This window comes from Rhipicephalus microplus, chromosome 9, assembly GCF_043290135.1.
Source record: "Rhipicephalus microplus isolate Deutch F79 chromosome 9, USDA_Rmic, whole genome shotgun sequence".
NCBI lineage: Eukaryota > Metazoa > Arthropoda > Arachnida > Ixodida > Ixodidae > Rhipicephalus > Rhipicephalus microplus.
The window spans coordinates 123,312,023-123,330,793 of NC_134708.1; the positions used below are offsets into that span (position 1 = coordinate 123,312,023).

The 18,771-nt window shown below is 44.3% G+C and overlaps 1 protein-coding gene across 1 annotated transcript in view; it reads left to right on the forward strand.

Moving 5' to 3' along the window:
- The window catches only part of LOC119163039 (uncharacterized), a 162,788-nt gene that overhangs the window by 48,773 nt on the left and 95,244 nt on the right, over positions 1 to 18,771 (forward strand). The window contains exons 9-11 of the mRNA XM_075874273.1: positions 930 to 941; positions 1,012 to 1,050; positions 1,219 to 1,242. Coding sequence (XP_075730388.1) covers positions 930 to 941; positions 1,012 to 1,050; positions 1,219 to 1,242 — 75 coding nt within the window. The remainder of the gene's footprint in view (positions 1 to 929; positions 942 to 1,011; positions 1,051 to 1,218; positions 1,243 to 18,771) is intronic.

Genomic DNA, 18,771 nt, shown 5'->3' on the forward strand with positions numbered 1-18,771 from the left:
GCATTACAAGTGTCCATGTGCTTCGAGTTGTCGATGAATTCGCGCTGTCAATACTGGATTCCTAGTTTGCTCAATTGATAGAGCGATCACCCCGGATAGGCGTTAGTTCCTGGTTCCAACCCCGGACAAGGACGAACGTTTCGGCAACTGAGAAGCTTTCGTGCGTTTCTTATAGCTTCGAGGTACAAACGGGCGCTTGTATATTTTTCCTTTCTTGATTGGCTAGTCTGTAGAAGTCCTAGAACTTCATTACAAATATTCATCACTTGTTTACTGTTTGTGCCATGCTGCGTGATACGACGTCTCCTGTAAATGCGAATATTGAATACGCACGCTCAACGGCGCCTAACAAAACCAGAGCTTTTTGTGTAAGCTTTTCCAGACAAAAAGGAAAATGCGCCCAAAATGTCCGAAGAAGGATGTTCAATCGTTGAATTTTACCGGCAGAGTTGTGTAAGAGCTTACTAAACACATGAACTATTATCGTTCAGATAATCACCTCTGGCGTTGAATTGTTCGAGCTATGTCTTTATTTGAACTATACTTCCATTTATTACGAAATATATACTTTCGAAGCAAGTATTCATTCGCTTCGACCATGATGCGTTAGGTGAAATGCGGGTGTGCAAGAGGTTTTCAGCGATTCCTGCTGTAACTTTTTATGCACTGTGACAAGAGCCTGTTCTGAGTTGATAAGTCTGCAGATGCAAACCGAATTTTCGAATTATTTCAAGAAGCTATGTTGCATTTCAGCTTCACTGAGCTAGCTCATGAATGTATCTCAGTGGTTATTTTCTACATTAATGCCAATAATATATTATGGAAAACAAAAACAACTCTGAATGGTAAATTAAGAGTTTGCATTATGCCACGTTACTACCAAAAATTTTCCTATTTTATAATACAATATATTTTTTGTCTCACTTCAGAGCGACCAATCAGTGAGTATTTCTTTGGTTTTTCTCAGTTTATAAATTTGAGAAGGATAGCGATGAGATGAGTTAATTAAAGCCTCGGTTCTTGTTTTGATTACAGACCTTCACATCAAAGGTGAGCTAAATGTTTGAGTTGTGCATCTGTAAAGAAAACATTTGTGCTGAGTTGTATCGGAGGCGAATGTTGTGCATTCATAAGGTCAGCGTTGAGTATCTTGAGGTACAATAGTTTGGTGACATGCATAATGTATGGCGTTACTGATTTTGGTATATTTCCTGACAGTCGTAAACCAAACACCGAAAAAAGGTAAGCCCATTTTTATTGTTGTTTTTTTGCCTGCTTTTCCCACAATTGAAGGAAATGTGTTTACACACTACGAGGGAGTTGTTTTTGCGTCTTCAAATGTTATTATTGATAATATTCGAAAAGCCATTCATGAAAACGATAAAAGTGATGTTCTTTTTTGGAAAATACATATTTTGTATTGAATTTCCATGAAATGCTGGCTTGTCTTGTCTTCGCGTAAGGACTCTGCGTCGAGGAAGAAACACTTGCACAGCTGAATTGATCTCGATGTCACTAATTAAAAAACATATAGTTATCTACTTGGTTATAGACTACACTCTAAGGCAAAAGGGTGTTAAAACAGTGTGTGGTTCGTCCTTTTGGGGACGAATGGGGCTGCCACAACCAATAAATCCTTTAAGGACTAACACCACCGGGTCTAACAGTTAGTCTCCTCAAGGGAATAACATTTAGTCCTCACATTTACACCTTGGAGAGTAACCGTTAGTCCCACAGTTCACCCCAAAAACTAACATTTAGTCCTCACATTTGCACCTTATAGAGCAACTGTTAATCCCCACATTTACACCTTACCGGGCAACCGTTAGTCCTCACAGTTGCACCTTGCTGGTCGAACACTTGATCCTCTCATATACTCCAATCGGACGAACTTTTTGTCCCCAGTTCAAACAATGTTTTTTGTTTATTTTCCGCCAGGCCTAACACTTTTTTCGCCTGTTTTTCTGCGCAGTGAGCAACAAATTGCGCAAAAAAGAACATGCGAAAAACTATGTGTAACTGCTTTCACAGTCACGGCAACAACGAAAGACAAAAGTGAGACATGAAAATTTTTCATTTTTCCACATACACATGAAGTTTCCCCATTCTTTTAAGTGAATTCATGGTGAAGTGTACAAGTCCAGTCTCGTTGTCAAATCTTGTTCCCTCCTTGTGGAGCTTGTTCACTCCTTGTGCAGATGCCAGCGCACGCAGCCTTCTGCCTGTTGTGTTTCCAAAGCTGCACGTAAAATATTATACTAAAAATAGTTAGGCACACGTCGCAGAAGATGAGGGTGCCCGCATATGACAAGTGCGTGCACGTTAATATAAAAACAAGCGTTAAAATGTGACACACAAACAACTTTACCTTCACATCTCGCACAGTCCTTCTGAAGCTGCTCTGACGAAAGAGATGGATGACGGGCATCGCAGACGCCAGCGCACAGTCTTAAGCATGGTGTGGCCACGGCTGCACAATAAGTATGTAAAATAGTGAGTCACACCTGACAGAGGATGAATACAAATGCATATGAGAAATACGTGCAAGGTGAAATGAAAACATATGTGAGATATGACATGCTAATAATTTCACCGTGATGTCACACATCGTCAAAGACTCATTTCGATTCCCGTAGCACAACAGCTTAGGAGCGGCGGCTGAAGCCACAACTCCGCGAACTACCGTGCCGCTAACAAATCGGTGAGTCCTAAGCGAGCGACGTCGTTCAGCTTGAGCAAGCGAACGCGAGACCAAACACGGCACTGCAAGCGGAGTGTCTGCCACCAGCGAACTTCGAACAGGAAAGCGAGCGTACGCTTGGCCGCCACCACGAACAGCGCCGAGCTGGTTTGAAGCTATCGCCGATGAAATTGATGGTAATGCGGCCCCTTTCCACAAACTCGAGCGAGTGCAGCGCGCAAACGTGAGTCCGCCGCCGCGGCTAACGAGCTGCGCCGAGCTGCTTGTGACCGACTGACGGGGAAGCCAACTGTAATGGCGACAAATTTTCAGTGAGTTCCGACGCTAGTGAAAGCCCCGATAGCCCGTGCTGGTGCGCTTACAGCGCGCAACATACTACAATTAAGCTCTTTACGAGAACCCGCAACGTGTTTTCGACGACTCCCAACACAGCGACGAGGTCTCAGCTCAATGTCGTCAGCACGGAGCTCATCGCGGCGCCGAAGACAGGCGAGCACTCGAGAGGGAGCGTACGGGAGACCGATGGCAATCGCGGCCGATTTCCAGGCAGTCGCAAAGCACAGGTGAACTGCAGATGCCGAAGCTGACCTTCGCGATGCATTTCATGCGTGCGATATACAACACAACCGAGCCTGTTGCCGGTAAGCGTGATCTGTATCGCACACGCGACAAGTCATCATCATCATCATCATCATCATCAGCCTGACTACGTCAACTGCAGGACAAAGGCCTCTCCCATGTTCCGCCAGTTAACCCGGTCCTGTGCTTGCTGCTGCCAATTTATACCCACAAACTTCTTAATCTCATCTGCCCACCTAACCTTCTGTCTCCCCCTAACCCGCTTCCCTTCTCTGGGAATCCAGTCAGTTACCCTTAATGACCAGCGGTTATCCTGTCTACGCGCTACATGCCCTGCCCTTGTCCATTTCTTCTTCTTGATTTCAGCAATGATATCCTTAACCCCAGTTTGTTCCCTAATCCACTCTGCTCTCTTCTTGTCTCTTAAGGTTACACCTACCATTTTTCTTTCCATTGCTCGCTGCGTCGTCCTCAATTTAAGCTGAACCCTCTTTGTAAGTCTCCAGGTTTCTGCTCCGTAGCTAAGTACCGGCAAGATACAGCTGTTATATACCTTCCTCTTGAGGGATAGTGGCAAACTACCTGTCATAATTTGAGAGTGCTTGCCAAATGTGGTCCACCCCATTCTTATTCTTCTAGTTACTTCAATCTCGTGGTTCGGCTCTGCGGTTATTACCTGCCCTAAGTAGACATAGTCTTTTACAACTTCAAGTGCACTATTACCTATCTCGAAGCGCTGCTCCTTGCCGAGGTTGTTGTACATTACTTTCGTTTTCTGCAGATTAATTTCAAGACCCACCTTTCTGCTCTCCTTGTCTAGCTCCGTAATCATGAGTTGCAATTCGTCCCCCGAGTTACTCAGCAATGCAATGTCATCGGCGAAGCGCAGGTTACTAAGGTATTCTCCATTGACTCTTATCCCTAACTGTTCCCATTCTAGGCTTCTGAAAACCTCCTGTAAGCACGCGGTAAATAGCATTGGGGAAATTGTGTCCCCCTGCCTTACACCCTTCTTGATTGGTATTCTGTTGCTTTCTTTATGAAGCACTATGGTAGCAGTTGATCCCCTGTAGATTTCTTCCAGAATGTTTATATATACTTCATCTACGCCCTGATTCCGCAGTGTTTGCATGACGGCTGATATTTCTACTGAAGCAAACGCTTTCTCGTAATCTATGAAGGCTATGGGTTGAAGGCTAGGGGTTGGTTATACTCTGAGCATTTCTCTATTACCTGATTGATAGTATGAATGTGGTCAATTGTTGAGTAGCCTGTTCGAAATCCTGCTTGTTCCTTTGGTTGATTGAATTCTAATGTTTTCTTTACTCTGTTAGCAATTACCTTTGTAAATAGCTTGTATACTACAGAGAGCAAGCTGATCGGCCTGTAATTCTTCAAGTCCTTGTCATCTCCTTTCTTATGTATTAAGATGATGTTAGCGTTCTTCCAAGACTCTGGTACTCTTCCCGTCAGGAGACACCTCGTAAACAGGGTGGCTAGTTTTTCTAACACAATCTGTCCTCCATCTTTCAGCAGATCTGATGTTACCTGATCCTCACCAGCAGCTTTGCCCATTTGCATGCTCTCCAAAGCTTTCCTGACTTCTTCTATCATTACTGGTGGGGTGTAATCTGGGTTACTGCTAGTTCTTATAGTATTAAGGCCGTGGTTGTCACGGCTACTGTACAGATCTCTGTAAAACTCCTCTGCTATTTTAACTATCCTATCCATATTGGTAGTTATTTTGCCTTCTTTGTCCCTTAGTGCATACATCCGACTTTTGCCTATCCCAAGTTTCCTCTTCAATGCTTTGACACTTCCTCCGTTTTTCAGAGCGTGTTCAATTCTCTCCATGTTATACCTTCTTACATCGCATACCTTACGTTTATTAATCAACTTCGAAAGCTCTGCCAGTTCTATTTTGTCTGTTGTACTTGACACTTTCATGATTTGACGCTTCTTAATTAGGTTCTTCGTTTCCTGGGAAAGCTTGCCAGTGACCTGTCTAACTACCCTGCCTCCAACTTCCACTGCACACTCCGTAATGATACTCGTTAGATTATCATTCATTGTATCTACGCTAAGGTTCGTTTCCTCACTAAGAGCCGAGTACCTGTTCTGCAGTGACACTCTGAATTCCTGTACTTTCCCTCTCAGTGCTAGCTGATTGATTGGCTTCTTGCGTATCAGTTTCTGTCGTTCCTTCTTCAAGTCTAGGCGAATTCGAGACCGTACTATTCTATGGTCACTGCATCGTACCTTGCCAATCACTTCCACATCCTGCACGATTCCAGGTTGTGCACTCATTATAAAGTCTATTTCGTTCTTATTTTCGCCATTAGGGCTCCTCCATGTCCACTTGCGGTTTTCTCGTTTTCGGTAGAAGGTATTCAAAATCCGTAAATTATTGCGTTCTGCGAATTCTACTAGTAGCTCTCCTCTGGCGTTTCTAGTACCGATGCCATAATCTCCTACTGCCTGGTCTCCAGCCTGCTTCTTCCCTACCTTTGCATTAAAGTCGCCCATCACTATAGTATACTGTGTTTTTACCTTACTCATTGCCGATTCCACGTCTTCATAGAAGCTTTCAACTGAAGCGTCATCATGGCTGGATGTAGGCGCGTAAGCCTGTACTACCTTCATCTTGTATCTTTTATTCAGTTTAATTACGATACCTACCACCCTTTCATTAATGCTATAGTATTCCTCTATGTTGCCAGCTATGTTTCTGTGAATTAGGAACCCCACTCCCAGTTCTCTTCTGTCTGCCAAGCCCCTGTAGCAAAGGACGTGCCCATTTTGTAGCACCGTATAGGCCTCATCTGTCCTCCTAACCTCACTGAGCCCTATTATATCCCATTTAACGCCCTCTAGCTCCTCGAATAGTACAGCTAGACTTCCCTCACTAGATAAGGTTCTAGCATTAAACGTTGCCAAGTTCAGGTTCCAATGGCGGCCTGTCCGGATCCAGAGATTCTTAGCACCCTCTGCTGCGTTGCAGATCTGACCGCCGCCATGGTCAGTTGCTTCGCAGCTGCTGGGGACTGAGGGTCGTGAGTTATTTGACGTAAGCATGTGGGAGGTAGTGGCCAGATACTGCACCAGGGTGGCCAATCCTTCTCTGGTGAGGGAGTGCGTTCTCGGCGGTGTTTGCCGGTGAGGCCGCACCCCAGGCCTCTTAATGCAGTTCCATCAACACGAGGATTTTTTTTTAATCCGGTTGGGAACTGCGCGGTGCCGGGATTTGAACCACGGACCTCTTGCATGCGAGGCGGATGCTCTAACCACTACGCGACAAGTAGTGTAGAATAAAGAATGATAACCTACTTGCCTTAGAATCCAGGGCCGTTTTCTGCCCCGAGTCGGACTGAAGTATATATCCGATAGGCCTGTTCTTCTCGGCCGTCATATTGGCCTTCCCAACTGTTGCTGTCGTGTGTTGGTAGTGACTATCCTAACGCCGGAGATAAACAGCGCGGCGTAGTGACCTGTCGAGGCTTGCTCCAGACTTCATGGGTGCAGCGAAATGCTAAAGCAGCAGCCACGCTCATCCAGCCGTACACATAAGCACCACGTCGTAATTCTTAAGCCAGGTGGCCGTGGCCGAGCACAGCGAGCGCGACGCTGCGCAACCGCCGCCGGCAAAATACGGGGAAAGACTGAGCCAGCAGAGGAGGAGAAGGACACGTAATCTGTGGAGAAGGAGGGCGTCACCATGTCAACGCTTTTCGCGCTGCCTCCAATGAACGGGCGGTTCATCTCTAGTGGAGAATAAGTGGTTTAGCTCCGCACGCTCCCCTCTTTGGTTGCTCCTCAAGGGTCTATCCATTCATCGCGTGCGCCTATTGGGCTCCGTTGCTCCTTTTCGGGTAATTTTGCCTTAGAGTGTAAAGAACAATTATATCTGAAGGTGTTAAGGCATCATGCGTTAATTATTCTATATCAATCGCGAAAGCTTCACGATATTTAATGCATTCACCATACAATACTGATAGCAATACCGAAACTGAGCGCCTCAGCTTCCTTGAAACGCAGAATACGCGTTAGACCGGAAGTATCCTTCATAACTGAGCAAGAAATAAACGCAATTTATATCGTTTTTATAGAAATATGCATTGTGTGAAAAGTAATAAATGCTCAATTCATAAAACATACTCGATGAACACACAGCTCACACAAATATTGACGAACTTGATATATATATATATATATATATATATATATATATATATATTATCCAGTCATTGTGGGGTTTACGTCCCATAACCACCATATGATTATGAGATAGGCCGTAGTGGAGAGCTCCGGAAATTTCGACCAGCTGGAGTTCTTTAACGTGCCCCCAAATCTCAGCACACTGGCCTCCAATATTTCCGCCTTCATCGTAAATGCAGTCGCCGCAGCCGGGATTCGATCCCGCTACCTGCGGGTTCGTAACTGAGTACCTTATCCACTAGAGCGCCGTGGCGGGGCGTATATATATATATATTAGATCCTCCGTGAGCGGTCACAACGAGGTTTATTTCGACGTTTCGGCCTAGAGTCTGGCCTTCATCAGGATGTATATATATATATATATATATATATATATATATATATATATATATATATATATATATATATATATATATATATATATATATATATATATATATATATACACGGAAAAAGTCAGAACAGAATCGCGTGCGAAGCAGTTTTATGGACGTTTCGCTCGGGGTCCGAGCTTCATCAGAATAAAGTGTGTAGCAACATTGCCGTTATTATGTACATTTCCATATCAAGCACAGAGAAGAAACGCTGACCCCAACTGATATATAAAAGTCATCGACGAAAATGTGCCTGAACAGCTCGAGAGAATCACTGATGCAAATGGTATAATGATGATGCTAAAAGTATACACGTGTAAAAAAGTAAAATGGGAAAGCTAAAAGCACTAAAATACAAAGGCACAAAAACTAAACAGTTCAACGAACAATGCACTTACTATCACTAAGTCGATTACATGGACAAACAGCCTAATTTGCTAGCGCATTTATTTAAACCAGGCGCGATGGTATCAAACTTGTGAATTAGGAAGGATTCCCGGGCTTACCTGTTATAATTAGAGCGAAAGCCAGATTCGAGTAACGTAACCTTGAGAGTATTAGAAGAGTGACTGGGGAGATGCACATGTTTTGATATTGGCAGGTGCGACAACGTGTTAGCGTGAGATTTATGATTGTTAAATGGCACTCGTAAAGGGCCTTTTGTTTGTCCGATATACTGTTTGCCGCATATTGTACATTTAGGCTTATAAGATACATTGTTGGTGTCACAGGCAAAGTCAGCTTTAATTTTTAAACTAAACGTTGAAGACTTACTGGCGACCTGTTGGGAAGTGCACATATGGGGACATACCTTACAACGCAGTTTGTGGTATGAATGGCATCTGATGGCGTTTAGGCGGGCAATCTTAGGTAATGGTGAAGATGATAGTATGTTGCGAAGGTTTTTAACTCGGCGGTAAACTGCTCGGGGTGATTAAGGAAAGATGTGTTTCAGGTGCTCACTTTGCATGAGAATGTTGTGGTGATTGTTAAGTACAGCCGATACACGTGGGACTGATGCAAACTGGGTTAGCACTAGGTTTGTCTGGGATGGCTGATTAGGTGACTTCGCGGTAGAGAAGCGTTCTGCGGTCACATGTATCTGCGCGCTGGATCGCGTCGTCAACTAATTGCGGTAGATACTTTTGCTTCAACGAGGTGTTTTTATGTGTTGCACGATTGTTTTGAAAGTCGAATGGGTTAGAGCAGATTCTGTTGAAGCGTAACGATTCGCTATACGGAATGCTGGTCTTGCAGTGTTGAACGTGACTGATGTCGAAACGTCGATAAAACTGCTTTTGGACTTTTCCGTGAATATTGAACCGGACCGAAACACACACACACACACACACACACACACACACACGCGCACACGCACACACACATACACACACACACATACATATATATATATATATATATATATATATTGGGATGGGCACTGATTACTAAGAGCAGCGGAATCGGGGCTCTGGGTGCGAGGAGCTAGCTGGAAGAAGAAGACAGAATAAGAACAGCTGGCCCAGGATCGGGTGTTGTCTCTTGTTCTCTGTCTCGCTCATTACAATGGCGCAGTCCGACAAGTGAACCCTCTGCAGAAAGCCACCGGTACGTGTCTTCGTGGTTCGTCGGCAACGCGGGCTTCTCCATCAAGGAACGCCGTTCACGCTTCCTTAGCGATTGGGTCCCACCCGCCACTTCAGCCACCCTTCAGACCACCTGTGGACGGCGTCCAGGCCTCCCCTGTGATTCTACGCCATAACCTGATTGAAACCCTGCCTCCGTTTCACGGCAGGGATACGCACCGGCTCCTGTCCCTTGGGAATGCCGCTCACGCTTCCCATGGCCTTCATTCCCATTGTATTCTTCCAACACACGAGCCGCCACTGAACGCCGTCCAGGCTTCCCTGCTCATCAATCTCGCTGGTGTAAGTGGCGCAACCGCTACTTACTTGAAAACCGCGATCACTGACTCTTCGGGCTTCACACCCGACAGCGCCGCGGACCTGCGGCGTACCATCGCGTTACTCCGCGTCGAGACTAACGAACTTACACATCCATCTGTGAGCGAGCTCCTACAATGTTGCCAGAATTGTGTGAGATTAACGCAGTGTTAGATGTAGCTGCCTCACACGACCTTGAGGCAAGCAAACCGGAGCAACGCAGGGAGCTTCGGTCTTCTCTCATCGAGCTCTGACACCAGCTCGACGGCTTCGCGTCGGTGATCTCTGCGTTGCCACCTGCCACCCCACAATCACCAGCCGTCTGCGAACTACCGGAATTCTACGGGGTCCGGAACGACGCCGACAGCTGGGTGGCAACCGTCCACGCGATAGCAATGCGCGAGGCCTGGACGGAATCTCAGAAATGGACCGTGGCTGTAGACCGTCTTCGGGAAGATGCAGCGGCGTGGCACCGGTATGAAGGCTTAAAGCAGCAGTCTTGGGTGGAGTGGAGCTCCAAGCTCATAGCTGCCTTCGGCCGGACGCTCTCCATCTCCCTTCCACCACACAGTTCAACCTGACGACTACCGAGGATAAGGCGCAGGAGGGTTTCCGCCTCCAGGTTGCTGTCATGCGTTGCAGTTCACTTGAGCTTTCGGACTCTGTGCCGTCGTCCAATTCAAGTTCAGCTCAGCCAAAGACTGCTATCGAAGACGGGCCTCGTGAAGAACGTCACTCAAACGACTTACCCACACTGAACCACCACGAATGTGCTGCTGTACCGTGCATAAGCTTTGATGACCTCTTGGCTGAACGCTCCACAGGGTACACTGAAACAGGCTCCAAGGCAGGCGTCACTCTTCCGATGCCAGGTTCCACACCGGGGCCCATCTCACGAACTTCCGTGCCAGCAACCAATGCCATTTCCAAGACAGAGCTGTCGGAGACAACCGTGGATAGCAAGGAGACAATCGTGCACCAGTGTGTACCACATCTGCAGTCATCGGCCGAGCTTGTGAGCTACATCGATGCATTCCAGTCAGAGAGATCCAGCATCGGCCTTTCTGGCAACATGATGTACGATCTTGCCGACGGCGACAAGCACGCCATTCTGACTCTCAACGTACAACCTGAACGTCGCGCATACCCCCATGAAGTCGTCACCATGGAAATCGCCCCCGATTGTTCAGGCCATGACCAGCTCAGCCAAAACAAGAACGATAACAGCAAGGAAGCTGCGGGCACGTCGCATCGTGATTGTGTCCAATGGCCTGTGAGCGCTCACACTCACCCTCTGGTGCGCAAGCATTTTCCGGCTCGGCATTCAAATGCGCATAAAAACCACACCACCCCACTCAGACGACATAAATGTCAAAGTCAAAGTCAAAGTCAAAGTTTATTTCACCAGAGAAATTCTGGATGGGCTTCAGGGATAAAAGCTGCTCGAGGCAGCTTGACTTGGTCCCTGAAGACCCTTTACAATTGGCAGCATACGACGTTAACAGTACAAAATGGGCTTGTAAGATCATACGTAAATATACATGAGCAATATTGTAAAAATTGCAGTTTGAATTACATCAAGCAATAACAATAGCATACAGAGAGTCAAAATGAGATTATGCATTTAAACGTTTAGTACAGCATAAACAACTTTGTAATACAGAAAGGTACAGAAAGTATAGAAATTTTACGGAATAGCAATATCGCGTAATGATCAAACACAGAATATTGAAAATAGAAGAATGCGGTATGACAAGATAAGCTAAAGTTTGCATAGTCAAGACATATCAATGCGAGGGCTACAACATAGACGTAAAAAATTCACGCAACTGCCGGTGTGTAGCAGTAGTAAGTTCGGTATATTCATTTAGGATAGATGGCAAATTATAGTGCAATGCTTGTAAGTTGTATGTTGTTCGGTAATGAGGAACAAACCACGCTAAAGTATGTCTCGTACTTATGGTAGTGTCATTAAGTTTTAGGTGGGATATAGTTTCCAGGAATTTTTTATAAGTGTCGGAAAAGTAGAAAGCTTGTAAGACCCGAAATTTGTATAAGTGCTGAACCCGCATGACAGTGTATTCTTGAAAGACTGTTCTAGTTGAGGCCAGGTAGGGAATATCTGCAATATGTCGGAGAATCTTCTTTTGCAGAAGCAAGATTTTATTTAGGTTCTGTTTAGTTGTGGTGATCCAAACCAGGTTGCAGTAGTTGAGGTGGGATGCGAAGAGCGCGTAGTATATTTGAAGCTTTACCTTTGTCGGGAGCAAGCGTTGACATCGTGATAATGCTCCAGTAGTTGATGACAGTCTCCTACATAGCTCTTCTACATGCGAGTTCCAACTAAGGTGAGAGGAAAAAGTAACTCCGAGTATCTTGTGTTCGTCTACCACAGCAATGTTTTGACCTTCATATGAAATTGGGTTTAATAGTTGAACTGTTTTGCTTCTTGCATGAAATATAACAATTTTAGTTTTTGTTGGGTTTATCTTTAGTTCGTTTAGGCTGGACCATGTTGACAGCGTTGACAGTGTGTTGTTGCATTCAGAGACAAGATCACCCACATTAGGCCCCGAAAATAGTATGGTGCTGTCGTCGGCATATATGACAAATTTTGCTGACTTATCAATATTTACGAGGTCATTTATATATAAATTGAATAATAGGGGTCCCAAAATGCTTCCTTGTGGCACGCCTCTTGAAATAGAAAGAAATGGCGATTTAGAGCCCTGCAAGCACACGTATTGCTGGCGGTTTTGCAAGTAAGATTTCAATAAATCTAATGGTTTCCCGCGAATACCACATGCGAACAACTTGTCCGCAAGAATCTGATGACTGAGCGAATCGAACGCCTTGGAAAAGTCAATGAACAGGCCTAGCGTGTAAAGTCTCTTTTCGATGTTGTGTACTATAAATTCTTTCATTGTTAGTAGGGCTGTTTCAGTTGACCTTCCTTTTCGAAACCCGAATTGCGAGTCTGATAGGATATGTTTGCTAGAAAAAAAACTTGTTATGCGATTACAGATAATTTTTTCTAAACCTTTGGAAAAGACTGGGAGGACAGATATTGGTCTGTAGTTTTTCATGCACTGTTGGTCACCTCCTTTGTATATTACAGAAACTTTCGCTTTCTTCATTTCTTCGGGAAAGGTAGCAGTAACCATTGCAAGGTTGAAAATATGCTTTAGCACAGAGGAGATACAGGCAATGACGTATTTTACGGGTTTTATCTGCATATTGTTTACATCTAGGGCCCTGCTGTTTGTGAGACTCATGAACATTCTAACGATTTCATCTTCATCGGTTGGAGTTAAAAACAAACTGTCACTAACGCTGTATTCCAAAAATTGAGTATGTGACATGCTGCCAGATTTCCTCTTATAATCAGGCATGGCAGCGTTCACAAAGTATGCATTAAAGTGTTCAGCCAACACGGTGCCAGTAACACGTTGACCGTCAACAAGAATACTTTCCGGAGTTACATGCTTCTTGTCACGACCCAAAACGGAGTTCATTACCTTCCATGCAGCGTCTGGGCGTTTCTTCGAGATATCAGAAAAAATGGAATGATAATAAGTAATTTTAGCACGCTTAAGCTCGCTGTTCAGCTTATTTCGTAGTGACTTGAATTCTGTCAGCTGTGACGGGCATCGTGTGCGCAGAAATAGATGATAAAGTTTATTTTTATTTTTTATCATATCCAAGTGCGCACGCGTTACCCATGGTTTTCTTATCTTTTTAGATTGTTTATAGGTTTTGAAGGGAAAATGCTTAACGTAGATGCGCAGAAAAGTTTCAACAAATCTGCAATAAGCCTCGTTTACGTCTTTCGTTCGCGTGACATGTGACCAATCGCACTTACTGATTTCATGCCCGAACGACTGCAAGGCTGCTTGAGATAAGTGCTGAATAACGAGAGGCTCGAACTTGCGCTTTTTGTCAGTAACAATGCAATCAAATGCAGCAAATACAGGGCAGTGGTCACTTATACCTGATGCTAATGTTCCCGCGTGCAGTACTGTATTTTCAACGTTCGTGATAATTAAGTCAAGTGCTGAGGCAGTATTAAGTGTCACGCGTGACGCAGTACTAATTAAATTAGTGAAACCAGTAGAGCTAAGAATCTTTTGAAAATCGGCCGCCTCGCGTGTGCTCTCCAAAATGTTGATGTTGAAGTCACCGCCACAAACTAGATGAAGGTTGTTTACTGAGATATAATCTAGAAGATTTTCAAAAAAGGAAAAAAAATTGTATGTGTTACCATGGGGTGGACGGTATACAACGGTTATAAATTTTGTGTTTTCCCGCAGTGTCAGTATTTCATAGTCCTCAGTAACTTTGCAAAAATCTGGTACCAACACATATCTTGGACCTTCTTTAACATAGATAGCGACGCCACCACCTCGTTGTTGAGGCCTATTCAGAAAGAAATTATTGTAACCGGGTAAGCTTAGAGTGGTACATCCATCATTGTACCATGTTTCTGTGAGCAGTATGGCAGAAAATTTCAAACTAAATTCAGTGACAAAATCACATATTTCTTCGTGCTTAGAAGCAGCCGAGCATGTATTTATGTGCAGAACAGAAAAAAGATTTTTGCTGACTGGAGTAATATGACGTGGCAGGGCAAATTCGTGGTAATCCATCTTGACAAGTTTTTGGTTATTGAATAGCAACGAACATATGTAACCCTCAAACTAGTGAATTTTATCAAGGTCAGCCTCGTCCGCGATCTGAAACACTGCAGCGTCGTCAGACTGCCTCGCAAATATCCTGCCACCGAATGTCCACACAGACTTCCACTTGTGTTCATGCTTGCGTCTGATAGCCCTGCCAAGAAGCGATTTTAGCGCAGGGCACAAATGCTCATTAACGAAAATGGCATTTGGGCTGTTAAGCCCAATCTGCAAGTTAGTGAGCCGCGTCTTCTTCGCTTTCTTTAGGGTCACATCACGTTTTGCACGAGATTTGAACTGCACGATGATGTTTGATTTCTCTGGATTTCTTGTGGACACACGATGGCAAGACTCGATATCGGAAAACGCAATCGGCTCACCGATAGCAGCACCTATCTGCGAAACAATATCACTGACCCGTTCATTTTCGCGCTTTTCAACGCCCTTAATTTCAATGTTGTGGTTTCTTGAATACTGCTCTTGATTGGTGATGCGTTTTTCAAGTTCACACGTGCGCTTTTCAAGTGAGTTACATCTCATCTGCATAGCCTCATTCTCGCTCTTCAAGTTAGCGTTCTTGGCAATTTCTGCTTCCAGACTCTTCTTTAGTTCCTCTATAACACCGTGAGAGAATTCAAGGCTTTGGGTCATGTTTCTTTGCTCAGTACGGAGCTCACGAATTTCAATTCTTAAGTCTCTCTCCAATGACTCTCTGGATGTCTTGAATTCATCTCTCAGTTTATGAATTTCCGCTTTTAGCTCCTCTTTTACCTTTGCAACATCCTTTGCCATTTCACACAACACTTTCGCAGCCAAGCAACAAGTACAAAAAAAAAAAAAAAAGGTATTTTGCAAAAAATACAGCAGACTATGGCAGTGGCAACAACGGAAATGTCAAAAAAAAAAAAAAAAAAAAACACGATAGAGGATATCGTAAGTTTTCTGAGCACTAACCTGCACCGAGAACCAACAGCGATTAGGCCAATTGCACTGCCGTCGTCACCACTGCCAAAATGAGGCGGGTAACAGTTTTGCAGTCCTTTTATGCGGTTTCTTCAGGTTGAAAAATCGCCGCCGCTAGTCGTCGCAGGCCCCAAGCTCCGCTGACCGTTCAGCTTCCGTCCGGACGTTATCTTCACACGTCGCTGAGGCAGCAAGTAGTGATGCGCAGCTGGTGATGCGTAGAAACGGAAGGGCGTATTGCAGCTGAACAAACGGGGACCTGCACCGAGAACCAACAGCGATTAGGCCAATTGCACTGCCGTCGTCACCACTGCCAAAATGAGGCGGGTAACAGTTTTGCAGTCCTTTTATGCGGTTTCTTCAGGTTGAAAAATCGCCGCCGCTAGTCGTCGCAGGCCCCAAGCTCCGCTGACCGTTCAGCTTCCGTCCGGACGTTATCTTCACACGTCGCTGAGGCAGCAAGTAGTGATGCGCAGCTGGTGATGCGTAGAAACGGAAGGGCGTATTGCAGCTGAACAAACGGGGACCTGCACCGAGAACCAACAGCGATTAGGCCAATTGCACTGCCGTCGTCACCACTGCCAAAATGAGGCGGGTAACAGTTTTGCAGTCCTTTTATGCGGTTTCTTCAGGTTGAAAAATCGCCGCCGCTAGTCGTCGCAGGCCCCAAGCTCCGCTGACCGTTCAGCTTCCGTCCGGACGTTATCTTCACACGTCGCTGAGGCAGCAAGTAGTGATGCGCAGCTGGTGATGCGTAGAAACGGAAGGGCGTATTGCAGCTGAACAAACGGGGACCTGCACCGAGAACCAACAGCGATTAGGCCAATTGCACTGCCGTCGTCACCACTGCCAAAATGTCTACTCGGCAAGCAAAGACTGCCCCAACACACCCACTGTCGCCCACGAAATCTCTACACCATGTTACAGCGTCTTAAAGACATACAACCGATGTTCAACCAGTTTCATACCACCGAGTCTTCATCGACCATGGTGTGAGCGAATGCCAATGCCCAACGTCAACAACGACACTTTGGCCGATCAAGGCAACAAATACACTCAGCGTGCCAAGTCGCAGCCTAGACGGGTCCGACCCAGGCGAGGAAGTCAATGCCACCCGCCAGAACTGTTTTCACTGAGTCTTCCGAACACGTCGAACCTTACACGAGATCAACCGCAGCGACAGAACTTATTCCGCCCGTCGGAAAACGCACTAGAAGCGTTGCAAACATGGCCGATGTTATAGACCGCCGCAACACAAAGTCGTAACCCAGAGTCGCCATCAGCCAAAGTTTACGCCAAACCTCAGCAAACCTCGGCGTCTTAACCGACATTTCGAACGACCATGGTGACACATTCAATGTCGGCCACTGGATTTTGCTCCGAAATACTTTCACACGAAGTTCAAGCGTGGAAGAGTCCGACCACCACGATGCAGCCAACCGCGCCCACATGAAGCACTGTCGGCAGCTCCACGCACTCGCAGTCATGGCCGAGTATGATGAGCACTAATGACTAAGAGCAGCGGAATCGGGGCTCTGGGTGCGAGGAGCTAGCTGGAAGAAGCAGAGGAAGAAGACAGAATAAGAACAGCTGGCCCAGGATCGGGTGTTGTCTCTTGTTCTCTGTCTCGCTCATTACAATATATATATATATATATATATATATATATATATATATATATATATATATATATATATATATATATATATATATATATATATATTCTAAGGAATGGAGAGGGGAAGTTATTTGAACAAAGGAATGTTAATAAGAAGAAAGAAAACTGGGTGAAAAAAGAACAAGCCGTGAGCAGGTTATTTAACATCAACAAAACATCAACAAACATCAATCAAACATCAAACATAAACATCAACAAAAAAGAAACAGGAAGAAGAAACGTTAGCCATTTCTTCCTCGTTTTCTTGGTAGTTGTTGTTAACATTTTTTCTGTCCCCTTCCCTCCTGTCTCGAGAAGCTATAAGAAGACACGAAAATGTGTTATTATTATTATGCTTTGAAAAAGATGGTATCCCGTCGAAACGTCGGCTGAATAAACAGTTGTTATGTGAAAGCGCATCTACTTTTATACTTATAACCTAGCAGCAACCAAAGTTATTTCCTTTAGGCATTATATATATATATATATATATATATATATATATATATATATATATCAGAAAGAAGTTTATCCTTGAAGACTCGTTTTTCCTCATTTGAAACAACATTATTGAGATCTAACAGACAATATTGCCAAGGAATGTATAAGGGATGTTATTAGAACCAATGTAACGTTAATAAGAAGAAAGAAAAGTGGGTGATAATTTAACTCGCCCAGAGGAAGAATCGAACTCACGACCTTCAAAGAACGCGTTCGATGCTCTACCACTTAGCTATCATGGCGGCTCTCCCTGACAACCACTTTGTTAGGTTTATATGTCTATTGAAACGTGGGAGTGTCAACCAGCGTCATCTGTTGCCGTGGCGGCAAGTGTGGAACACTTTTTATGAGCCTGTATGGCGTCACGTAGCACTTTAACTTATTACGTGCTGGCAGTTAACCAATAGTTCCTCGTATGCAACGAAACAGCAACAAGTCTGCCAGTACAAGACCCTCATTAATCAATAAGGGAAAGAAGTGTATATCTAGGAGCTCGTTTTTCCGTGTTTTGACCCAATAATAATTAGATATAATAGAAAATAATGCCAAAGAATGTATAAGGGAAGTTATTAGAACAAATGTAAAGTAAATCACTTGCCATGAGCAGGACGCGAACCTACGAGCATCGAATATATATATATATATATATATATATATATATATATATATATATATATATATATATATATATATATATATATGAGTTACTTAGCGGTAGTCTTAAATTTATTTACCAATGGTTTTGGCTGGCAGACCAGTCTTCGTCAGGGTTTATGAACAAGTGTGACATGTGAACATCTCAAATTGCCCAGTTCAGATGATAGGAACGGGAGAGAGCAATAAACTACTGATGTTTTACAGTGGTGACATATACTGTGCCCAACAGTTCTGCTCATCTGATTCGCGTAGCAAGCGGAAAAGAAAATATTGGGAGAGGCTCCGTTTACGAAGAGGCCTCATCTCGCTCTCTCTCTCTGTCTCTCTCTCTTTATATATATATATATATATATATATATATATATATATATATATATATATATATATATATATATATATATATATATATATATATATTTGGAGGCAGAGCTTTATTCTAGACGAGCTTGAGCTCGCACACGCTGATGATGATATCTACAGATGAGGAAATTATACAAATGGTGAT